Genomic DNA, 25,676 nt, shown 5'->3' on the forward strand with positions numbered 1-25,676 from the left:
TTTCACAATACCCCCCCCCCCCCCTCCCTACTTGTTCATATGATTAATTAACGCAATTTCCACCTTGTTTCCGGACATAAACCCTGCATTTAAAGGCAGTTTATCTTCCTACAGGTAAAGTGGTGTCCCACACGCGCGCACACACACACACACACACACACATCTGCATCCTGTTGGGACAGGCTGAGTATGTCCCTGTGGGCGGTGTTGGTTGGAAACACGAACATCTGTCTTCACTGGACGCTTCCCTCCCGTCTGCAGGGATCCTCCAGCTGACACCCTCCTCTCCTCGTACCGAGCTGCTGACATGGATTTAAGTGGGAAAATCGCCGTGGTGACCGGAGCAGCGATGGGAATAGGAAAAGCCATAACGGAGAAACTTCTGCAAAACGGTGCCACGGTAAATGTTCCATTTACAGATTACGGGGAAGCACGAGGAAGTTCCTACGTATTAACAAGCTGGCGTTAAAACTCGGAGATGTAAACACGCGCGCGCACACTTAAAGGTGGTAGAAGGCCGCAAAGTCAGTACAATGGCATTAAAATTGATTGGGCGGATCGTGAGAGAACGGGCCCCCCTCCCCACCCATCCATCTTCTTTTTCCTAGTATTGTAGACATTTACATTTTTTATTCTATTTGTGTCATTTTGTGTCTGTTTTCCTCGACTTGCTTTAGAAACTCTGTCAGTTTTTGTGTCTGCGGCCATTTGATGCCTGTGTTCGCTCATTCTGTGTTGTTTATTCTTGTTTTGTGTTTATTTTTGGACATTTGCTTTGTATTTTGGTCATTTTGTGTCTGTATGTTCTTATTTTGTCTGCTTTTAAATTGACTGTGGACCTATTATCTGTGCTCACTAAACTCCTGGAACATCTTGGCTAATTGAAGTACTTTGAAATCACCTGTATTTCCTTAGGCTATTAGCTCTTACATCTGAATATCAGCCCAGGTTTAGGAAAGTACTGCAACAAAGATGGTAACTCTGGATAATAAGAGATATTTATACGTACATGAGAGTAAGACTTGGTTGCTACACATTTCTTTTGAACTCACTGCTGTAAGAAGTGGGGGACTATGCACAGCCCTGGTTTTGGGCAAAATGTACTGCAAGTTTTAGTTAAAACACATATGACACTTCCACAGTCCTTTGAATTCCTTAGTCAGTTAGTAGTTTAATATCCTCTTTAGCTTTAGAGGTAATGTTAGTTAAACTCTATGTCAAAGATCAGCGGCTCTCTGCTTGTCCCATCAAGGGTCGGCACAGCAGATTGGGTTCCGGACAAGTTTTTTTTTTTTTTTTTAATGCCGGATGCCCTTCCTTCTTCAACTCTCCCATTTTGTCCGGGTTCTGGACTGGCACCGGGGTGGGCCTTAGGGGCTGGGTGGGGCTGCACCTGGTCCACTGAACCACCAGGCCCCCACTTACACCTCTATGCAATGCGATATAATTCCACAGCACCACAAGCTACAGCAGAAAAATAAAAAACAAATGCCAGATGTTTGTAACATTTTATGATCTGAAGTTATACTCTAAAAAAAAACCTGATTTCCTTTCACCTGTGCAGGTGGTCCTCTTGGATGTGAATGAAACTGCAGCAAAGACTTTAATGGAAGACCTCAGTAAACAGTACGGACAAGACAGGACTTTGTTCCTCAGCTGTAATGTCGAGTCAGAGGAGCAGATCAAAGGTACATACACATAGAAATGTGAACATCGTTGTCTAATTGTTGTCACTGTATGTCTGTACTGATACCAGGAAGCCCACAGACATGGGGACATTTTGTCTTGAACCTGTCAGCTGGTGGACCACGCACTTACAGATTAATTTAGCATGTAATTGTTTTTACGACACCAAATGAAAAGGTAACATGTTTCCCCGCTGTCCAGCTGCCTTTCAGAAAACTGTGGAAACCTTTGGAGGAATCGACATCCTGTGCAACAACGCCGGCATCTTGAACGAGAGCGACTGGGAGAAAACCGTCTCCATAAACCTGGTGAGACCTAAAAAGAACAACACAAAGCTGTATCTTATAATAATTAATATAATAATTTAATTTGCAATAATCAAATTTGCAGTTTGTGCTAAAGTAAAGTGAAGCGGTCACATTTTCATTTTTTGGTTCCAGATAATTATCTATAAGTATAGTTACAAAATGTAATGATGGCTTAAAAAAAAAACATCAAGCTAAGTTGTTTTCTACCTTCTCTTCACTGTCCTGCTAATATTCTCACAGCTTTATGTCACTTCAGCCAAAATAAACCGTTTTCATTCCGTGCTGTAGCTGGGTGTTATCAGGGGGACTTACCTGGCCCTGAAACACATGAACAAGACGTCTGGAGGTCGGGGAGGGGTCATCGTCAACACAGCATCCATGGCAGGTAAAGGCAACGCTGTTGAGACACGTTTATATCCTTCTTATGAAATATGTTCAGAATCACTGTTTGGCTCAGTTATCAGATTGTTTTTCAGGAGCACAAATCTTTCTCATCTATGACTTCCAACATTCCTCGTGTTTATAGATTAGTAAAGTATTTCTATCTTCTTTTTTTTTTACATACATATGCTTACAAACCAGAAATAGCTGTTTATAAAGGATCTTCAGCTATTAACACGTTTTATAAAAAGATTTCAAGATGTTTAATAATTCACTGTACTGCAGTTGATTACGGTTTTGGCCTGTGTCAGCACACAGAAATAAAAGTGTAACAAATGCCAACATGTCTCAACAGGGTTGAAAACTGTTACTAGAATGCAATGCATCATGTAAAAAGGAATTTGTTGTGTCAGTTCGTATTTTAACCCTAATGTTGGCTAATATGAGGCACTTTCTGCAGGTCTCGGCCCTCTAATAAGCTGTCCTGTCTACACGGCCACCAAGCACGGAGTGGTGGGCTTCACCCGAGCCATGTCGGTGAGGACGCTTCTCTTATGACAGAAGCCACCAAGATAATATTACATAAGAAAATAAGACGGAACTAAATTGTTTTGCCAGTTGCGTATGCATGCAAGTCTGGAAATCACTGCACACAAACAAGACCTAATCCGACTTGTTAATAGTCGGCGACCTGTCATCAGTTCAGTGAAACTCAAGCCAACAGTTCTAGTTGGTATTTCGCCGTGACTTCTGTTCTCGGGAGATTCAAACGCTGTGTGTCGCCTTCATTAACGTCCACATGTCGAGGTCTCACGTGGACATGTTGTAGAGGAACCTTTAGTTCCTCTAGAGGTAAAATAAATGCTGTTATAGAGATTTGTATTGTGTGTGTCAACGTCAGTGGCAACGTACTGTAGCATAACAACATGCATGTCCCAGTTGTGTCCGTCACTTTTCTGTGCCCCCCCCCCAAGAAACATTACAAATGCCTGCTGTTGATATTAAAGATATATCCAGTTTTTTTTTCTTGTTTTGTTGCTCCTGTGTTGTCAAATCAGTTGTTTTCCTAATTGCTGTTTGGTCCATTTGCATTCGTTTTATTTTGATTTTTTTAGATAATCTCGTAACGTAGCTTCTCCACGCTTTGATTTTTCCACCTGATAGAGGACACAAACATTCAGTTCACATAGTTTTGACAATGGTCTGTGACTGTGTGAATGTAACAGAGACGAGAAATCATGTTGGGACTTTTTCCTGGGGTTTTTCCACGAACTGCTCAAGACTAACTATGTGTGTCTTTTACTAGGGCGCCTCCACTGCATTGGGATACGGTGTTCGATTCAACGTCATTTGCCCAGGTTTTGTGCAAACTGAGCTCCTCTCTGATCCCAACTCAAAAATGGGACAATTCTCCCACCTTGTTGATGTAATCGAACAAATGATGATCAAAGATGGGACATTAAAGTGAGTCTGCGCTTGTGTCCTGTTGTTAAAGTGAACTAAGCCTCACAAAAGTCTACATTTGGTTCATTTCCAGTGTTTAGCGACATGTCATAGAAAACATGGTAAATGATACCGTCTGCATGCGTGTTCATGGATGTCTCTGTATCCATTTGTCTCAGCGCGACTGAAGTAGCCGACTCTGTCCTGGAGATGGTGACGGACGAAACGAAGAATGGAGCGGCTCTCATGATTTTCTCCAAAGGAAAGCAATACATAACTTTTCCATCAATGTAGATGCTTCTGCCACTGAAAAGTCATTGTCCTGTACCAACTAACGATGTCCTGATACCACTTTTTTTTTCCAAACTGAGTAAACACTCCCTTCCAAAAGTATTGGAACACTGCGGCCAATTCCTTTATTTTTGCTGTAGACTGAAAACATTTGGGTTTTACATCAAATGATGAATTTGAGATAAGACCAAAAAGTATTTGAACAGAAAATTCTATTTGAGTAATTGCTAATACCCAGTAGCAATAGTAGTGCTAAAGTTTGCTGAACAGTAAAATCTTTGTCCATCCATTGCACCGTTAAGGTGATGAGAGACTTTGGCAGACACTGCTGGTCCGAATAGTACTGGGGACACTAGTGAAGACTAAGACTTTCAAAGACTGGACAGTTCACAACTAAGCACTGTTTCCACAGGCTGTCACAGATCTTTAGTTCTTTCTGCACAATGAGTTTCAGCTAAAATATGATGTAAGGTCTAAGCTGTCGGCTTTGTCCACGGTATTTGGAGCACTAATAATAATTTGCATGTTCTCTTGGTCTTCATTCATTTAGTATACAGTATAATGCTTATTAGTTAGAAATGATTAAATGCTTATTTATCATCAATGCTTTTGGTATATTGTAAATGGCCACTTACATAACGCTTTAAAAAGTTGCTTCTCATTGGGTGCTCACCTGAGTAACTGGGAAAAACTTGGGGTTCAGCGTCTTTGCCCAAGGACACATCGACACAAAGCCAGGAGGGGCCCAGAATTGAACTCCTGACCCTGTGGTCCGCGGAAGACTGCGTTACGGCCCCATTGTTTTTGCTGCTCTGGAAAATATGAACCAGAATGTCACCAGTTTTAAACATGGATTAGAAGATTAGATTACTATCACTGAGTTTTTTATGCTTTTTAACTGGTGAACGTGTGCAGTAAATATCTGGTCTTTTTTAAAAATGATTATTGCTTTATGCAATTCTGGTTTGTAGTTAATAAAATACTCATGGTGTGCAGCTCTTGCTTCAGGTGTTTATTTCTACGCTACATTAGGTGCGATTGCCTGAAAGTGTGTGGGTTTTATTGGCAAATGGAACTAACATAAATTACCCTGTAGACGTCTAAATAAGCAGGTCACTACACCCACGGATTCTTTTTTACTTCAGACAGTTCCGGGATCAGCTGTGTGCGTCTGCCCCTTTTGCCCTTTCTCTCCCTCTGCAAGGTCACGGCACTGCGACATTAACGCACACAAAAGAAATAAAAGTCAGAAAGCATCATTTTCTGTCACTATACAGTTCAAATCTGTGAACCAGACTCAAAATAGTTTGAGGTGGAGCAGAAATCACGTTACTCTGTTGCTGCTGCACGTATTCATGGACTTTCACTTACCAGGTTTCTTAAGTGCATGTAAACACAAGCTATGTTTGAGATCACCATGAATCACTTCATAGATATGGTTCAGAGCCCCCCCCCATCTCTGCCTTCTCACTAAGCCTTTGCCAAGTCACGTCTCGTCTGTAATTCATTCATGGCCGGAGCACAACGCCTGAAGAATGTAAAGTCTGTGACTGTATAAACAGACTATGGACTTTTTCAACACACAGGTTGCTAAAATGTCAAAACGCCGTTTCACTGTCTTTCTGCCTGTCCTTCATTCTGAAATGTGAGGTGTGATTTGGCTATTTTAACCTATAAAGTGAAGTATGCCACTTCTTCACCTACCTGTTCTGACATGATGGGTATTTTGCTGTGGGCGGAGAATTACTTCAAGAACGCACTACCAACTAAATGGTACATTTTCTTACTTCGTCTGCAGGGATCCTCCAGCTGACACCCTCCTCTCCTCGTACCGAGCTGCTCAGATGGCTTTAAGTGGGAAAATCGCGGTAGTGACCGGAGCAGCAATGGGAATAGGTGCAGCAATAGCGAGGACTTTTTTAGAGAACGGTGCCAAGGTAAAGTTTTGTCTGTTATTGTGACTACACGTTACAGCTTACAGGACATTTTTGCAAACATTACACACATGCATTTAAGGGGAAGTCAGTGTATGGACATAAACAAGTCACAGCCGAATAATGGGATGTGTCATTTTTCAACGTTCACCAGTTAGACAGGCTGCTCACTAAACATACTGTGTGTTGAAGGTACTTGCAGCTGCTGGACTGTATTTTCCTGAGCGCAAAACATAAAGCTGAGGTCTGTTATTTGACCAAAAATGTCTGCCAATGCATAAATGTTGGACCACATCCCCGGATTAGTTTGAGATGTACAGTTACACTTATTAAAGTTAAACTGTGGAGAAAACTTAGATTCAAAATACTCGCGTCAACAACAGTGAGATGGTAAAACCCCCCTGCGGGCAATAACACTGTACATATAATAATATTCAAGTCAATCACCAGCCCTTAACCCAACTGAACACGCATTACACCTGCCATCTGATAAACTGATGCAGTGCATAATTGGGGGTCTTTCACCTGTGCAGGTGGTCCTCTTGGATGTGAACGAAACTGCAGCAAAGTCTCTGATGGATGACCTCAGGGAACAGTACGGAAAAGAAAAGACTCTGTTCCTGGTCTGCAATGTTGAGTCAGAGGAGCAGATCAAAGGTAACAAGTTTGTACATGAAGTGCCCTCATTGACATGCTTGCTCCTCACATTACCCGTGACCCCGACACTCCCCGATTAGTTACAAGTGTACAGTTACGCTTATTACATTCAAATTGTGCAGAAAGATGGAAAAACACCTTGAGGCCGTAATGTAATAACAACAAACCAATTGCTTGTCAAGTTTTTGTCAGTTGATATTTGTCACAGTATAAACGTCTGCTTATCTGCTCATTACTTTGTTTATGACCGACTGGAGTTTGAAACTGGTAGTTTTTATGGTGCCACATTTGCAAATTCTGCAGCTGGGCTGAACATATGTGAGGGAGAGAGCAACGTGGTTGTGAAATGAGAAGTTAAATTGTGTTTCCCTGCTGTTTTCCTGTTGTTGTCACTGTATGTCTGTACTGATACCAGGAAGCCCACAGACATGGGGACATTTTGTGTTGAACCTGTCAGCTGGTGGACCACGCACTTGCAGATTAATTTAGCATGTAATTGATTTTACGACACCAAATGAAAAGGTAACATGTTTCCCCGCTGTCCAGCTGCCTTTCAGAAAACTGTGGAAACCTTTGGAAGAATCACATCCTGTGCAACAACGCCGGCATCGTGAACGAGAGCGACTGGGAGAAAACCGTCTCCATAAACCTGGTGAGACTTAGCAATAACTGATCAGTGCCACAAAACCACATCCCCTTTTCTGCAACCCACACACCTACCAGAACACCAATTAGTATCTGTCATATCAACTGTTAGCCATTCGTTAGCAGCATGTTGCCTGAGCCACTGAACATTTCAAGTAATTTCTTTTGCTGCCTTTATTTAAAAAAAAAAAAAAAACCTACCCTGAGCATCACTGAATTCAACCAGTCAAACATCCTCAATAACCTTAACTTAGCTAGATTATGTTACCAAATGTGACCCAGAAAGTAGGCGTCTAACTGGCCAGATGCTCCAAACACTTTTTTTTTGAGCAAACAAGTCGTCCTGTGCTGGTGTATTGTGAAGCTACACTGTGGTACTTTTGATTTCAGACTTAAAGAACAGCACTGTCGGTGCACAGATATTTGCCTCTAAATTTAAAAAAGAGATATTTTTTTTAACACATTCTGCTTCATTCTCATCTATTGTAATTCTACAAAGTGTTGAAGAGCAGGGAAGTTGCAGGTCGTAGCTTTAAATTGCCTCAGCAAAAATAAATGATATTCCTTCTTTGTTGTTGTAGCTGGGTGTTATCAGGGGGACTTACCTGGCCGTGGAGCACATGAACAAGTTGGCTGGAGGATGGGGAGGGGTCATCGTCAACACAGCATCCATGGCAGGTAAAGCCTGGAATCAGCAATTAAAATACTACAGCATTTAAACATTTCTGTTGTTTACACAATTTGCACTCTAGAAAATGTAATTTCTACAAATTGGTAGAAAAATAGCAGATGAGCATCAGGTTTGCACAGAGCTGATAACATGAATCATTATGCATGGTTCAAAATATTCCTCTTTCCTGTCCCCACCATTGGCAAAGGACAACCTGGCCGCTCCTCTGGATGTGCCCCTGATCAGAGAAGGTCCAAAACTTTAAAACCATTTCCACTGGCTCCGGGTTTGAAACCGGAAACTCAATTAGAGTGTGGGCTCAGGTTGCCAAAGGTTGACAGTGCTATATACACACTGACTTCTGCCACACAAAGGAATCAGACAGAATGATTCAGAAATAACTAAATTCTGTTTTTATAAACCATTAGAACATAATCTCAGCTCAGAGAAGGATACAAATGCTGCCCTGTCTCAACATGATCATATAATTAAGCAAATTGCTGCATCAACAAGAGATGACGAAGGAAAGTATTTAGCATGTTAGGTAACTGTTGGCACATATTTTAAGGCTAATATTGATTAATATTATACACATTCTTCAGGTCTCACGCCCTTTACAAGCTGTCCTGTCTACACAGCCACCAAGCATGGTGTGGTCGGCTTCACTCGAGCCATGGCGGTAAACAAGTTATTCTAAAAAAAAAAAAAAGAAGTTCTCACTTTCAGTTTCCAGTTTCTCTTGTTACAGTGTTTTTCTAAATGTTGCCCATCTGCATGTATTTGTTTGCATCGCTGCGTGTTGAGCTTTCTTAGCCACACTAGTACTAATTCTAAAGTTAGATAACGTAGCATGGCTTCACCTGCCTGAAAGAAAAACAAAGATTCAGCTGATGCAGCTTTAATGTGTGAACATAATATTAAGGCCTTTTCCTTTTCATGCTTGTTGTATACGAAGGGCTGAAAGCCTGTGTGTGTCTTTAACCAGGCTGCTTCTGCTGCATCAGGATACGGTGTTCGGTGCAATGCCATTTGCCCAGATTTTGTACAAACTAACCTTCTATGTAACTTCAAATCCAAACTGGGACAGTTCTCCCATCTGGATGATGAAACCAACCAGAAGAGGAAAAACACCGGCCTGTTAACGTGAGTCCGTTTAGTTCTGTGAAATCATTTCCACTATTTGTTCTGCACCATCATTTTATACGTGCTGAAGAACATTGTGATGACGCCGTACCTTTTGGTTTCAGCGTGTCTGATGTGGCCAAGTCCGTCCTTGAGCTGGTGATGGATGAGACAAAGAATGGAGAGGCCCTCGTGATCCATAAACAAGGAAAACTATATATGAATTTCCCTTCGATGCAGTAGCTCTTGCTAGTGGGAAACCATTGCTGGAGTTACAGAGGCAGATTGTGTCAGTTCTTCAATGGGCAAAATGTTACATTCAAATTATTTTCACTTAAAATGTAAAAGTGAAAAACGTCCTGTTCAACCAATGGTGCGCACGTGCCCACCCACACACACACACACACACACACACACACACACACACACAGTGACGTCTGATTGTACTTGTGTGTCAATATCGAAAACACCTCCAGTGTATCAATAAAAAAACGTCAACATCCAGGATTAAGGGGTTTTATTTTCTTGCAAGAGAGAAATACACCAACAGCTTCTCAAGCCTCCACTCAGTGCAGTTTTAAAGGCTTCACCTGTCACACATAAATTTATATCCTTCTGTTGCTGGGCAGAAAACACTCTTCAGCCTCTAAGCTGCTGCTTCCAGTTTTTCTCCTTTTATGGTCCCTTTTCCGGTGCACGTTAAGCACATAGGAATCTGGCATAACTTTGCTGTGTGGGCAGGTTACTGTGGAGCTGACGTCGAGCACTTCTGCAAACACTTATCACGACAAAACATGACGTGAAACCGAGTTTCACTATCCCCCTCAAAGCATCCTTCACAAGCACAATAAGCACAGTTTACCACCGTACTAGACCAAACATAAGATTTGATTTTCCATCACATTGTGATGACACTCACCTACATAAAGAGCATCCTCATCATTTTCAACCGGAACAGGGACCTGCTCTGCTGGTGAAATGAAAAAGGGCTCATTGCTGCACAATGTTTGTTCACCTCTCTTTGTTGTTTGACTTTGAATTGTAGGATGTATTTGACATAGACATTACAATCACCAGACCTGTGAAAAGGACCAGCTCTCCTACCAGAAGCCCTGCTACAGCAACGTAGACCAGCTGCTCACCAGGCACTAGAGATGAATGTTCAAAGAACTACAAAACTTCCACTGTAACAATACTTGAAGCCTGATGTGGAACTAGTGTGAATTACTCTGAGACCACAGTACTAAGGAAATGTAATAACATACTTTAATGCGCCATGTATGTTCCACCAAGTGGAAATGGCACCAGAACGGCAAATCCAATTACAAACTATGTCCACCTGCATTTTTAAAACAAGCAGGAGGCACCTGTTTTTATTCAGGGTGATATTCACCATTTTTCTTTGGATAAACTGCGGCCTGGTTTTTTACCCATACGTTGAGTATAACAACCTCGATCAGTGTTACGATAACACTAAGGATGCAGTCTACTCACCTAGAGCTGGGCCTCCTTCTTGGGAACTCTGGTCATAACATGGTCCAGTTGCTTCCCACCTACCTATCAGTTAACCAGATTTTCAATGTATAGTCTAAGGAAAACATTGAAACACTTGGAGGATGTTTTCTGCCTTCGTCCAGGATGTAGATATTGACATGATTTAACAATTCCTCAGAAGTAAAGACTGTATTGGCATCTTGCACTAAAACAACTGTGTGACTCAATCAGGAAAAAGACTAATTTAAATCCTTGTTTGCAGACAGTGAGTTTGCAGAGGCTCATGCATTGATTGTTATTTGCATTTTAAGACTGAGGAAAATACAGCCTTTTAAATGATGCAAATAGTAGTGTCGGGGATGACAAAATTATAATTGGACCAGGTGTTGTTGTTCAGGTTGTTTAAACTATGCAAATCCGTAGTGACTGGGTTGGACAGAACCTTTGCTGATATACTCATAGCAACCTTCAACAGACTTTCACAGCTCTCTATAGATTTGCATATGGTGGCAAAACTCTGGAAAAAGTCTAATACAATTTCTTTTTCTAAAAAGTCTTAAGAATAATTTCCAATATTATGAAGGGTTTGGAGAATATTGCTGCACAGTGAGCTGGAGCCTTTTGGTTCGATACCACATTGTTCACACGAGAAACGGTAGCACGGCCGATGCTATGCCGACTGTACTGCATCTGATTTTGAAGCATCTCGAAAGTTCTGCCGCCTACGTCAGATTGATTTATGATTTTAGTTCTGCATTCATATGTAAAACTGAAGAAATGCTGATAGATCTCAGATCAGTCGGTTACTATATTCTCTCAGAATTAATTGCAATTATATCAGTAACGTCACCTCGTATAAATATTTGGGATGCACGATGACAGGGATATTAGCTGGAACACTCAAAAACTTAAGTGTCTTTGATTGAATCCCTCAGGGACTCTATTGTTCAGAGACTTAGACCGTTCTGTAGTATTATGATTTTAAGTTTAGTCCGGTTACTACACAAAGGAAAACTATTGGGGGACCTTTACCTCTCGCCCCTCCCTCGGATAACTTTGATCGAATTCATTGAATCATTTGACGGGCGAACGGGATTCTATCTGATCTGTCTCGTGTTGAAGGCTGAGTGTATGGTGATGAATTGTGGAAGGAGATATAAGGTTCCCTTGTGTGAGCACAATGGTAATAAACACTCCTTTGTTCCTCTATCAGTCAAAGTGATTAACAAGCAGCTCATCGAGGATGTTAAGAATAGTGTGTTGTAAGTTGCCCTAAAAGATGTGGGTCTGTATAGACACTGTGAATGGGTATAATTAGCATGATGCCATCAAGATTGGCAGGTTTTTAATGTTTTCTTTATGTTTTTTTTTTGTTCATGATCCACAGCAAATTCTCCTTAGGGAGACAACAAAGAGATCTTAATGCTTTCCTTAGCCCCTCACTAAAACCACCACGACTCTAACCCTAACCCTAAAACCGCGTCCTAACCCTCAAAAGCCCTTTGAAGTTGTGCAGACCAGCTAATGTCCACACAATAATGGTAGTGAACCAACATGTGTCAACACAATAAAACAAAGTGACAACTTTGTGGATTTATTGGTTGTGGTAACGTTGTGTTTCCAACACTAAAAACACGATTTCTTGCCCCATTCTGCCTTTTATTGTGACTAAATTTGGATTTCTGTTGGGCTGCGACTTAATGTGGGGATTAAAAATAGTGTGGGTCAGCGTAGCAGTTAAACACAAACTAGTGAACATGGGCTGAAGTTGTGATTGTTCTTATCCGGCTAATTGTTTTTAATTGGTAAGGGAAATCAGTTTAATAGGTTATAAAAGCTGATGATTAAACTGATTCTTACAGATCAACAGTTGATAGGTATCTGCTCATCTCGACTACCTGGACTGATTCCAGAGAGTCAGACCAAAGTATAACACTCAATTGGTCTCTATTTACTGACTTTTACTGCCACAAAAAAATGCTAACGTTAAAATCTGAAAGGTACCTAGTATATCTAAATGTACTCAGGTAGTGAGAAAACGTTCAACTGGTATCTGTAATGCTGCAAAGAGTCACAAAGAACACACACATAGTACATTGGCCAATGTTGCATGAGTGAGGACAAGCTTTACCGTGGCACCGTTTTGCAGGAGAATCATAGTCATTGCTTTTTACTATTCCCATTGCTGCTCCAGTCACCACTGCAATTTTACCATTTAAAGCCATTTCAGCTCAGTGTGGAGAGAAGAGGGGGTCAGCTGCAGGATCCTTGCTATGGAATGGCTGAACCGAGACACATTAGTGTGCTGTTACACAGACATAAAGAGTCACCACCACCGTGCCAAAACCAGCAGGCAAGCAGAGCAGTATTAGTTTACACTGTCATTTAAACAGAATTTGGAAATCAAAGCACAACGGGGCACAAGCCAGTGTCTTCTTGTGCCAGTCCAAAGTCTGGATAAATGCGGAGGGTTGTGTCAGGAAGGGCCTCCGACGTTAAACACATGCCAAATTAAACACACCGAATCTGACTTCCATATGGGATCTGTTGACCTACAGGGTGCCGGTGGAAATTGAGCTACTGTTATTCGAAGGAGAGGAAAATGGTGTTTACATAGGCAGAGAGAGAAGAGGAAAGCCAAGAGTGTAGACTGACAGTAGGGACTATGACAGAGAAGGCTAGAGAGTTGGTTTATATGATGCAGAGAAGGAAGGTGGACATACTGTGTGTCCAGGAGACCAGGTGGAAAGGTAGCAAGACTACAAGCTTAGGAGCAGAGTTCAAGTTGTTCTACCATGGGTCAGATAGGAAGAGAAATGGAGTAGGAGTTATCCTGAAAGAGGAGTTGGTGAGGAATGTTCTAGAGGTGATTTACAGTATCAGACAGGTTGATGAGTCTGAAGCTGGAAATTGAAGGCGTGATGTTCATTGTTGTTAGTGGTTATGCCCCACAGGTAGGATGTGAGTTAGAAAAAGGAGAAGTTCTCGAGTGAGTTAGATGAAGTGATGCAGAACATCCCCATAGGTGAGAGAGTGGTGATTGGTGCAGATTTCAATGGACACGTAAGTGAAGGGAACAGAGGTGATGAGAGGAGTTTGGTCTTCAGGACAAGGACACAGAAGGACAGATGGTGGTAGACTTTGCAAAAAGGATGGAAACGGATGTAGTGAACACTTTCTTCCAGAAGAGGCAGGAACATAGGGTGACGTATAAGAGCAGAGGGAGAAGCACTCAGGTGGACGACATCTTGTGTAGACGTTGTAATCAGAAAGAGATCAGAGATCGCTGTAGCTAATTTGATCAGGGAGACAGGTAGCAGGGTACTCGGTGTGTCATCAGGAAAGAGGAAAGTGGACAAGGAGACTTGGTGGTGGAACGAGGAAGTTCAGGAGTGTATACAGAGAAAGAGGTTAGCAAAGAAGAAGTGGGGGAATCACGTGATGAAAATAAAGCAGGTTCATTGAAATGCAAAAAAACAAACAAACAAACAAAAAAAAAAACGTTAGCCTGTAGTTTCCCTACTGAAGGGCCTTTTTTTGTGCCTTTTGACACAATGAAATAGATATAAAAAAACTCCCTTCACAGCGGCAACGCTTATAAAAGCACATTTGCTCGTTCCTAGTTTCACTCCTTAAAAATAACTTGGTGTTCACGGTGTGCAGCTCCGATCAGTATCCGTGTATTGATGCTACACTTCAGACACTTAAAGCAGAGAGATGCCGCTAGATCCCAGACGCCCGCAGAGCGCAAACAAGCGGTCAAAACGCAATTTACGTAGATCCGCAGTCCACAGACCACCACTGTATCAGAATCAGTGGGACATGGTTTAAATTGTGTAGTTTGACAAACGCCTTTGTGCCAATCCTCGTTAGTATAGTGGACAGTATCTCCGCCTGTCACGCGGAAGACCGGGGTTCGATTCCCCGACGGGGAGGTTCATTTTTTTCATTTTGTAAACATTTAACATGCAATTTATTTAAATTTATTATTATTTATTCATTTTTTTCATGTTTTGCAAAACACTTGTTACTACTTATTTAACATTTTACTATGGTTATGTGACAACAGCAAAAGTAAAAGCTCAGTTTAGTTTAGTGATCAATTTAGTGTTGCGATTGTTTCACTCTGTGAGTTTCCTCTAAGTTTCCCGTTAACTGCTGAATTGGACGTTAGACATCAGATGCCAACATCAGGCTTGTTTCGCCCTGTGAATAGTTGTAGCAATCTTATTTCTGCCCGTGAAAATACAGGCCCTATTTCGTCTTTTAACCAGTTTAGGACATATTTCGATTTTTATGACATATGAACTCACCAAAATGTAAGACATATTCAAGAATGGTACATTTTAAAAAAACTCCCCAAAAAACAAAATTTTTGTCTGTCCCAAGGACAAATTAGATACAGAAGCTCTTTCAAAGAAAGAAATGATTTGCTATTCAATATTTCACACGAAAATATTAAGGATGCTGATGAACCCAAACACTGAGGGCGGATGTGTATAAATAAATAGTAAGTACGTTTTATGAGTCATAGCTCCCTTCTCAGTGACAATAATGTGACTCTGGGCGACTCATGAGCAGCGAAAGGAAGTCATCTGCTTCACCTAAAAACACGAAACACATAGGAAATAATTTGAACAATTCATATGATCACTTATTCGTGTAAGTGATTCATCATTTGTTGTCTTAATTTGAAAAAAACAAATTCCAAATGCAAACTAAAAGTAGGTATTTCACAGCTTTAGTGTGTGTGTTTGTGTGTGTGTTTTAACTATGTTTTTGTTCCTCTTTGCTTGTTGCAAAAGTTTTGGAAGTTTAGCTGAAAGCCCCGTCTGAAAGCCCACACAAATTACATGAAAAAAACGTTGCAACAGCAATATTAAAAAAGTCTCGTAGGTGAAACGTTCGGGTCTGTGTTTCCATGTGGAATAAAACCAACACGGTGATTCACTTTTTGGACAATTAAAAAACATTTCCCAGGGGAATTCCGAACTTGCAAAACCTCTACAAATTGTCCTGCTTTTAAGGTCAGAGAAAACTTCTATCCACCTTCGACGTTGACTCCTCCATGCTAAAAAAAGGAGCCGACCGTCTGACTTATTACTGGCGCATGGAGTGAGGGTGCAACAGTTCCAGCATCTGATGTGTTGTCTGAACTATTTACCATCCAAAATAGGTTCCGAAGAATTGCAAATTGTTGCATTCTTTATTAAATGAAATGTAAATGTAACACATTGAAAAGTGCACAAAAGCAATCTGACATGTGTTTCACAGCAGTGGACAAAGACTTACAAAAACAAATATGGACAGTGTGGACAATAAAAAGCTTTCAGTATTTATGTTGCATTGTTGTTAGTTCTTTCTAGCTGTATATGATAATAATAATAATATTAGACTTCCTAGTGAAACTCTGCTGCTTACTGAAGTATGAAAAAGGTGTTAACAGCTGTGTGGTGGTTGTAGTTAGTGGGGCACCTTCCTTCTGGAAGATGTTACAGGACGTTTTGCCCCAACTTAACTTTGCAAAATATTTATTGCTATATACCTGCAGTTACAGTGAGTACGAGTTGTTCACACTCTTCTCATTTTCCAACTTGTAAATGCTATTTTTGACCTATTTATTTATCACAGTTACAGAGATAAAGAAGCATTTTTTTTTGTTATAGTATAGAAACATGCAATGACATTAACTGTGTTCAGATTTATTACAGTTGAAAAAGACAGTATTTCCTGTTTTGTTCCTCTGTGATGAACTTACAGGACTTTCAAGGCTTTGTAAAGAGGAACTAACCCTTGTGGCACAGTAATGATAGGCTGCACACACACCCATGCAGGATATAAGCCTCTTCTCTGCAGCTTTAACCTCATTTGGACTCTGTGCGTCTGCTGTATCTCAACATGGATGGGATTTATGTCAGGCATGTCGAGCTGCTGGGCTACGAGAAACGGGACTTCCCGAGTAAGCACTATGTAAGGCTCAAAGCAATAACTCTAATTTTGATCATTTATTTAACGAGAAGCACTGACTCATGGCTGAGAATTCTAACAGAAAAGCGTCGCAGTGTACCTGATGGAAACCTCTCTTCTTGCAGGTCTACATGATGATGGTGAAATGGAGCGACCTCTCAGAGAAGCTGATCTACAGAACGTATCCCGAAATCCACACTTTCCACGTGAGTTCCTCAGCCCTGTGGACTTGTGCAGCTCGGCTTCACCTGCTTCATCATCGTCACCTACAAATAAACGTGTTCAAATAAACCCGAAGAATAAGATGCAGCTTTGTATTTATGTTTCTGTCACAGAAATTGCTGAAAGAGATGTTTCCCATTGAGGCTGGACAAATAGAGAAAAAGGACAGAATTATTCCTTCACTACCAGGTAAATAAGGTAACAATTTGTACTGTATTCACGCCGTCTGTATGCTGTAGTGTTTCAGGAAGCACCCGCGGTTATCAGACACATGTATTTAAGCCACTTCTCGTTTTTTACTTGTTGAAGCAACTGATCACCAAAAGGGTGCAACCAGTGTGTCAAAACAAGGCTTTTGGCAGCTGCAAGCTGAGTTTACAACTAGAAAAGAAGAACTAGAAACTAGTATGTGTATTAAAATAACAATTATTATCTAAATAAAAAATCTGTCACTGGGTACTGGCCCACTAGAAGCTAAACCCACAGCAAAGTCAAACAACGTGTACTGAGATTATCTAGTGAAAATAAAAGTACAGAAGTTGAAAAAAAAAAAAAACACGATAAGAATCAGTACAAATGTGTAAACATCACTAATGTTGCAGGAGGTGAAAGTGGAGCTAATTTGAATAACAACGTTTATATTTTGTATTTATATTCTGTATCTACAAAATAAGTACAGGGATTGAGTAAATATGCCACTATCATCTGGCAGTGGATTAAACACTTTCATTCTTTCTAGAGGCTGTTTTATGTTTAATAATAAATTATGTAAATTAGAGGCCAAAAATATATCTACGCATTGGAAAAAAAAAAACTTTTCCAAGTCTGTGTTTTTACCAGATAATTTTCTGTTCCTGTTCAGACGTTCATGGCCCATTTACATGAAAACAGAACTTGGTCTTTACACATTCTCCTTGTGAAACCTTAATTACCACACAGCTGTTGCGATGTGGAGAAGCTGAGCTGAAGCAACAGCAGTCCACCTGCACAGGTGTGGAAATGTCTTCCTGTCTAAAGTCACGTAGGCAGCGTGAGTGGAGCTTCTGCCGGAGAGAAAGGAGATGTGAAATAGCAAGAAATCTCAAAGCACATGGCAGAGTAACCGCTGAGCCCTACTGACCTCCTACTAATCCGTCCACTAACGTCTAATGTTTTAATGTTTGTTTGTGTTTTTATGTGTAACTGTGTTACTAGATGTTTGCAGCACATAACTTACAAATTAGTGAATGCATTCAGTTGTGTACTAGAAAATAGATACTGGACGTTTTCTGAACATCCACTTTGCAATTTCCAGGTTTTGAACACATTTTTTTTAAATAAGCGAATGATAAATCTCTAAATTGACCAGTTGTAACTTAACGTCATCCTCCAGTTTAACTTTAACTATGCTATGTTTCTTTGGGCTGGTACCAACTTTAATTTTAGAGATATACTCCCAGGCTTTGCTGCTGATGGCCTTCTGTGTTTTGTGTCCTCAGCACCCAGATGGGTGGACACGCAGAAGTCAATAGAGAGCGGAAAGACCACCCTGGCTGAATACTGCCAATCTCTTATCAACCTGCCGTCTCATATTTCACGCTGCAAAAACCTAACTGAGTTCTTCAAGGTTCGGTCTGAGGATGAAAACCCACCTGCCCCAAACACGTCAGTACCTCCGACACACTTCTACTTCCACTAGCACAGATGTGTTAGCTTGGATAAGATGGAGCTATGCTTAGATATTTATATATATATATATTTTTTTCTTCTGCAGACTGAAAAGAAATGACACATTTGTTGCATCCAGGGAGTTGATAAGAGACAATGCATCAGGTAAGAGTCATTTTATCAAACCCAATAGATCTACAGCCAAAGGAGACTTAGATTTTAGTGCAAGAATAGAAATGTCAATAAAATAAAATAATTTAGTTAAATTTTTTGTCATTTTTGTCAAGTCATTTTTAAAAATAATTAATTAATAATTTCTGACTAGGTCCCAAATATAAAAATGTACCTGAAGACAAATCAAAGCTGAGAATGAAACTGTCGCGTCAGTTTCCTGCAGGTGTTTGCTGTTATCAATAGAGATTACTGTGTTTCACCTCTCAGAGATCTCTGGCCCCATCATATTGGATACCTACAGAGTGATTGCAGACTTCATCAAGACGTCGAAACATGAGCTCAATCTGCAAACTGGTGACCTGGTGGAAATTGTGGAGAAAAGTCAGAATGGTGAGTTGACCATCACGACAAACTCGTGCTCTTCGTCTAAATGTATTTTAAACCCAGGAGACCGAACTTTATTGTAAAGTTAAAAACACCAAAGGTGCCAGACAAAATGATTTTATGAATCTTTAAGCAAATAAAAGGAAGAAAGACTTTTGTGTCCATTTGGGTGTGAAATGCAACTGATCAGTCAGATTTCTACAAGTACAAATACCATTAATTATCCATGCAAAACATGGTTAAAGATTAAAGAAGTGGTTTCCAAAAACTTAACTTGTGACAAATTCCCCCCAAAAGATGTCAATCACCAAAGAAAACTTTCTTAAAGTTCTCGCATGGTTTAACAAAAAATGATAAATAAATAAAAAGTTTAAATTATAATTAGACTATTTTGCTGATAATATCTGCACAAAGTACACTGTATGAGTACTTTTTCTACCACTGGCAAATACACTTGCTAAGCCGGCACTTTGGCTAACAGCACTATGCATTTGGTTCATTTGAAATCTACTTTTGCTGCTACAAAGTGTGTTTTGGATGCAGATTATCAGCCCAGTGGGAAAAAAAAATAATTCGAAAAAGCCCTGCGTCCATTTGTGTTGTATTTAGGTTGGTGGTTCTGCGAGTTTGAGTCCAAACATGGCTGGGTTCCTGCGTCGTACTTGGAGCCTCTGGACGGTCCAGAGGAGGCAGAGGATGCTGAGCCAAATTATGAAGGCACGTTACAGTCTTAATTAATGTTGGGAGGCTTGTTTGACGTGTTTTTTATGTTTTGGAAAAGTCTTTTTAATAGTGTGGTGTTTCGCTGCAGGAGAGCTGTATGTCACCATTAATGCCTACAAGGCAGAGCAGGAGGACGAGATCTCTCTGGACATGGGTGAAACCGCCGAGGTCATTCACAAGCTCCTGGACGGCTGGTGGGTTGTCAGGTACGATCTACACCCGTCATATTAATTTATTGATATATTCCACAAAAAAAGGATCTGGGAAAATGATGAGCAAGAGTCTTGAGGATGATCCGGAAATTATTTGCATGGTGAATAAATAGGCATTCATGGCTTCACAGCAAGTCAAGATGAAATACAGGTGAAACCAAAAGTCAACCCTCTACCAAATGATGGAAAGGAGGAAAGTGTGGAGAAAGAAAGGAACATATCAAGGCCCAAAGCACCTTCTCGTCTGTCGAACATCGGGCTGGTTCTGCTGTGACTTTACCATAATGAGCTGTGTGGGTATCAGTGGAACTGTCACACAGTCATTTATTGATTGTTCCAGTGGAGACAGAAGCGACAGAATGATTGTGGAGGATTCACCTGAGTCCATCCGAATTTAATGGATTCAGCAGCACAACAATCCAAATTGCTTAGCTACAGCATCCAATAAGCTTCTTGGGGTCAGGAAGCGGCAGACTTTTAAACAAATGTTGACTTGCGTAATTCTTTGTTAAGACGCCGAAAAGCTTGACTTGCTGCAGCCTGTGAGGGAAAGATCACCCCAGACTTTAAGACACATTCGCTCAAGACAGTGGTTACTTTTACATTTCATGGAATCCAATGTTCTTCCCATTATTTCACTCTGAACCAAAGTCCACATTCATCCAAATGAACTTTACTAACGTATTCCGCTTCAGCATTCAGTGGTTCCCATGAATATTCTAGTTATAATATTGATTTGTAAATGCTGTTTTGGACAGGAATGGAGAGGAGACCGGTTATTTCCCTGCCATGTTCCTACAGAAGGGTGGCAAGAGAGAGAAGTATGAGGCAGAGAGGGCAAAGCTGCAGGGACAGAAACCACCACCTCGCAGGTAAGTTACAATTACACAGAACAGCTACTAAAAAAGTTAATAAACATCATTACGCAAAATATATGATTTGACCCAGAAAAAACCAAATAATCCAGTTACTACTGTTTAAGAAATACCACCTTTAAAAGTAAAACTCTTCCACTGTAACAACCTGTTGTGAAGGTTTCCTCTGTCGCCACTTTGGATTGTGTCACTTCCGGGTCCAACTCTGCTGCACCACAGTTTACGATTTCATTTCTTTTTGCTGCTGACTGCAATTAAATCTAGTTTAATCTAACACTTTTCATTCGGACATCAATAGTCACAATCACAATATCTTTATTTATAAAGCATCTTTTACAAATTAATATCAGAAGGTGCTGCCACAATCAAATAAAACAGAAGACACAACAACATTATTGTGGTAAAATGACACACAACTACCTGTGTCATTCATCACTGGGACTTTAACCTCAATCAATAAAAAGACCAGATTGTAATCAGGCAAAGCAACTGACCATTCGTAGAAATTAACACAATAACAACATTAGCAATAAATCTTCATACCACAGAATATTATTAGTCTCAGTGTAGGTTTGCTGGGGATTTCGGTGGCCAAACAGTTGGTGTATGAGCCACTGATTGTAATACGTGAATGTAACAGCAGATGGCAGTGACGTGTAAAAGTGTGTAAAAATGAGCAGGTAAAACTTACATTTTACCAAATGTCCTCCAGATTAAAAAACAAAAAAACACCTGTGAGAGTGGGAGGAGCTTATGAACAAACTCAATGAAGGCAACGTTTGCTCAATTTGAAGATCGACACCAACTTCTACTTACTTGTGCAACTGCTTTTTTGTTCTCAGATCCACCATTCGAAACGCCAAGAGCATCCACAACAAGTCTCGCCAGAGGCTCACCCAGGATGCCTACCGCAGGAACAGCCGTCGGTATCTGCAGCAGAAGGGCGGCCGCCTCGCAGAGCCACACAGGAGCTCACTCAAGACCTCTGCAAAGTCCCCGCTGAGAGAGAGGAAAAATGAGGGTGACAGAAACACACTGTATTCTACCCAGCTCATGGGAATTAAATGGGAATTTCTTTTTTTGAAAAATACTCTAAATGTAACCATAAAACGGCTCAAGGCATAATTGGATGGTTTGTGTTATTTCTAACAGAAAACACCCCCGAGATGTCTGGCTCCAGTTCAGAAAGTGAAATGAAGAAGGAGGCTCCAGTCATCCCCCCCCGGCCTAGTCCAGAGCTCATCCTTGAGCGCTGTACTGACAACACCCGCAAGAAAGTCAGCATCCACAAGTCACGCAGCAGCTCCAGCAGCTAATGCGCGGATTCATCTTTCTAAAAGTCACACTGAAGTGTCCTTTGGACCGTTTTTTTTTTAATCTTAATTAACTGCAGACTTTTCAAACATAAGACTCAACACAGTGTGAATCAGTTGGAGGTAGAAGGGGATTTTCTTTTTCTTAAGTTCATAACCACATATGTTATGGATAATAGCCAAAACACGATGTTTTAATGGGGACTTGGAAGAATAAGGCCGTAGATATTATAGATTTTTATGGTCATCAAAAGTCAAGCTATCAAAACTTTGCGAACCTCCAAATCTGTCTGTGGTTCTAACAGTATTTAGCCCACAAATTGCTAATTTCAAAGAACTTTTTCAAATAGGGGCTAACACAGCTCCATGGAACACATTTGAAAAACAGTTTGAAACTGTTTTTGGTGCCATCTGATTGTCATTTTGGAAACAACACCGTGGCAGATAACAACACATGCTACAGGCCACACTTAATTCTCTCTACAACAAAAGCGAACTCTAATTGTACAGATTTAGATTTTAAGCCCTAAAAACCCAAGCGTCAGTTCAGTGTTGTCACATCTCATATTCCTACTTCTTTTCACTAAGCCCATAATCACAGTTTTTATTTTCTAACCTTAGTGAAATTGTTATATGCATTTTTTACAGAGACTTGAGTTAAATCTTCATATTATAACTGTCATACAGCAACACTTTCAACACCATCTTGCATTTTGGACATCGTTTGTCTAAGGTAGCTTTATGTTCAGGCCTCCTTTCTTCATAGCATTTCTTCGAGCATTTTCTCGAGAGGATGACACCCTTTACCTTTTTGAACTACAGCCAGTCAGAGTTGCTTTGGGCCTCTGCACACAACTCTGTTAGTTGGGTAAATAAATGTTTTGTAACTTCTGTGTGGATGCATAGATTGTAGAAAAGTTTCTGAGCATGCAGCCTTTGACTTTATTTATTTGCTCAATAAATGTTTACAATATTAAAACAAAATGTTGCTTGCGTTATTTGTGTATTTACATATGCTTGTGAATTTACATATTACATGATTCATACTGCATATGTACTTATTATTGCTGAATAGGTCATCCATCAGTCCATCATACACATAGTTCTTTTCACACAGATTTTTTTAAATAATAATAATATCAGTAATGGTGCTATTTCATAAAATGAATTCACAACATTCCACAGTAACTTCAATGTCTTTTAAAAACAATAAGGGAATTAAAAAGGGAAACTCACTGACCCCGACGTGATTTGAACACGCAACCTTCTGATCTGGAGTCAGACGCGCTACCGTTGCGCCACGAGGTCTGATAATCCACGGGCATCACAGTCAGTTATGAATAGGTCCAAGTCGGAAGCGTGTGGCTCCATATTTTGAAGTTTATTTGCTGGGTCGTTTTATGTCGCGGTTTCTAATGCGACGCGCTTAAATATTTACAACCAGCAACCGTAGAATTACATGGTAAAACAGCAGTCCTGTCTAATGTGAAGCATAGCTAACGCTAACGTTAATCTTGGCTAACGTGAGCTAGGTTAGGCGGCTAACATTAGCAAAGGGGATGAGGCAAGAAAGCCCAGAAAGTTTCTTTAACCTTTATTATTTATTTATTATTCTGTGAGAAATCAATAATAAAATATTATTCACGTACCTTGGTGGTGAAATTAACGAGGCACGAGTGACCTAAATAACATTAGTTTATTAACTAGCTTGAAGATGATGGCAACAGTTGACGTTACCCGTATGTTAAGTTAGCTATGTTAGCATTAGCTAGAACGTTAAACAGCTAACATGCGTGAACATCTCGATAGAAGATTACTGAATTGAGAAAAATTACTTATTAAACTTATTATCAAGCAAACGTCGATAATGACTCAATCAAACCTGCACACTTGAGACCACCACAACTGCTACTACTACTATTGCTATTATATATAATCTGAAGCATATACTGCTCGGAACAGTCCCTGGTGGTCTAGTGGTTAGGATTCGGCGCTCTCACCGCCGCGGCCCGGGTTCGATTCCCGGTCAGGGAACTACTGTTTTTTTCTTATTGATCAGGTAAATTATCCATTTTGCATTATTATATAAAAAAATGCTGAGAGCTGTAAGACCATGGTGAGGTGTGATGTAGGTGTGACAGAGGAGTTCAACGTGGAGGTGGGTCTGCATCAAGGATCAGCTCTGAGCCCCTTCCTGTTTACTCTGGTGATGGACAGGCTGACAGATGAGATGAGTGTCTGTAGTGAGAGCAGGGAGCAGGTGGAGGAAAATCTAGAGAGGTGGAGGTCTGCTGTGGAAAACAGAGGAATGAAGCTTAGTTGCAGACAGAATACATGTGTGTGAATGAGAGGGACCCAGGTGGAACAGTGAGGTTACAGGGAGCAGAGGTGAAGAAGGTGCAACGGTTCAGAGCAACGGAGTGTGGAAAAGAGGTGAAGAGGCGAGTGCAGGCAGGTTGGAACAATGTGTGTGTTAAATGGTATCAGCATCAGTGAAATGAAAGTTGTTCAAGACGTCGGTGAGACCAGAGATTTTGTTCAGCTTAGAGACATTGGCACTGAAGAAAAGACAAGGGCCTCATTTTTAATCAGCCAAAAAAGACCCATGTCACCCCACCCTTCAGATCTCTACAATGGCTTCCTGTAGCTGCTGGCATGAAGTTCAAAGCTGTGTCTCTTGCTCACAGGGTGGTTAACACGACAGCTCCCACTTACCTCAATTCAAGTCTACAGTCCTTCCTGCCCGCTGCGGTCTGCTAACGAACGACGTCTGGTGTCCCAGCACCGCACAGAAGACACCAAGCAAAACCTTTTAGCGCAATGATCCCACGATGGTTGAACGAGCTACCAATCTCTGCACGCTCAGCAGACTCTCTCCCAATATTCAAAAAACTCTTCTGCACCTTCCTCTGCACTTACATCTTTAAAAAAAAAAAAAAAAAAAAAAAAAATCATTCCTGCTCTTTCTCGCACTTGCATCTCATAAAATATAAACACTTTTTTCTGATAGGACTTTGCTTTGATGTTTTCTCCTTGATTTAGATTTTTGCTGCCTTGTACCTCACTTGTAAGTCGCTTTGGATAAAAGCGTCTGCTAAATGACTAAATGTAAATGTAAGAGGCAGAGCCGGAGGTAGCAGAGCTTAAGATGTTGAGGTTTTCTTTGGTAGTGACGAGGATGGACAGGATCAGGAATGAGGACATCAGAGGGACAGTTCATGTTAACCAAAGAGGAGATTTATGGATGTAGTGAGAGAGGACATCAAGTTAGTTGGCGTGAGAGAAGAGGATGCAGACGACAGAGTTAGATGGAGGCACATGATTCACTGTGGAGACACGTGAAAGGAAACAGCCCAAAGGAAAAGAAGATATAAACAAATGCTCAACTATAATCCAATGCATGAACAATATTTTCATGTCTTACATTTGATTTGTTGTCATTCTTCAGTTTCACTTATATTTAATTTCTCTCACATGTCTTGAAAATAAATAGCACAAAAACTGAGCACAATGTGACCATTTTCAATC

General features: G+C 40.6%; 2 protein-coding genes, 1 long non-coding RNA gene, 3 other non-coding genes and 1 pseudogene across 7 annotated transcripts; 5 read left to right on the forward strand and 2 right to left on the reverse strand.

The window, feature by feature from the left end:
- Positions 1–41: 41 nt before the first annotated feature.
- On the forward strand, positions 42–5,104 carry zgc:56585 (uncharacterized protein LOC393297 homolog). The gene is made up of 8 exons (XM_067492227.1): positions 42–114; positions 262–400; positions 1,565–1,688; positions 1,888–1,994; positions 2,283–2,379; positions 2,836–2,912; positions 3,682–3,839; positions 3,998–5,104. Exons 2-8 carry the CDS (start codon positions 308–310, stop codon positions 4,110–4,112), a joined length of 771 nt encoding a protein of 256 aa, XP_067348328.1. The 5' UTR covers positions 42–114; positions 262–307; the 3' UTR covers positions 4,113–5,104.
- Positions 2,305–5,953, reverse strand: LOC137107995 (uncharacterized). Of its 2 annotated transcripts, none has more exons than XR_010912120.1 (3): positions 5,814–5,953; positions 4,783–4,921; positions 2,305–2,391 (listed from the first exon to the last, which is right to left on the reverse strand). It is a non-coding gene; the product is annotated as an uncharacterized lncRNA (long non-coding RNA). The 2 variants fall into 2 exon arrangements; XR_010912119.1 differs by lacking the exon at positions 5,814–5,953 and adding an exon at positions 5,199–5,325.
- LOC137107993 (15-hydroxyprostaglandin dehydrogenase [NAD(+)]-like) lies at positions 5,914–9,642 on the forward strand (annotated as a pseudogene).
- A 4,852-nt stretch (positions 9,643–14,494) lies between these two features.
- On the forward strand, positions 14,495–14,566 carry trnad-guc (transfer RNA aspartic acid (anticodon GUC)). The gene has a single exon. It is a non-coding gene; the product is annotated as a tRNA-Asp (tRNA).
- A 1,877-nt stretch (positions 14,567–16,443) lies between these two features.
- Positions 16,444–23,132, forward strand: ncf1 (neutrophil cytosolic factor 1). The gene is made up of 11 exons (XM_067492286.1): positions 16,444–16,601; positions 16,724–16,804; positions 16,934–17,009; positions 18,299–18,464; positions 18,574–18,632; positions 18,909–19,031; positions 19,635–19,742; positions 19,837–19,954; positions 20,719–20,832; positions 21,678–21,856; positions 21,988–23,132. The coding sequence occupies exons 1-11, from the start codon at positions 16,530–16,532 to the stop codon at positions 22,149–22,151; spliced, it is 1,260 nt and encodes a 419-aa protein (XP_067348387.1). The 5' UTR covers positions 16,444–16,529; the 3' UTR covers positions 22,152–23,132.
- A 252-nt stretch (positions 23,133–23,384) lies between these two features.
- On the reverse strand, positions 23,385–23,456 carry trnaw-cca (transfer RNA tryptophan (anticodon CCA)). The gene has a single exon. It is a non-coding gene; the product is annotated as a tRNA-Trp (tRNA).
- A 654-nt stretch (positions 23,457–24,110) lies between these two features.
- Positions 24,111–24,182, forward strand: trnae-cuc (transfer RNA glutamic acid (anticodon CUC)). Its single transcript has one exon. It is a non-coding gene; the product is annotated as a tRNA-Glu (tRNA).
- Positions 24,183–25,676: the final 1,494 nt, after the last annotated feature.

This window comes from Channa argus, chromosome 22 (genome assembly GCF_033026475.1).
Source record: "Channa argus isolate prfri chromosome 22, Channa argus male v1.0, whole genome shotgun sequence".
Taxonomy (NCBI): Eukaryota; Metazoa; Chordata; class Actinopteri; order Anabantiformes; family Channidae; genus Channa; species Channa argus.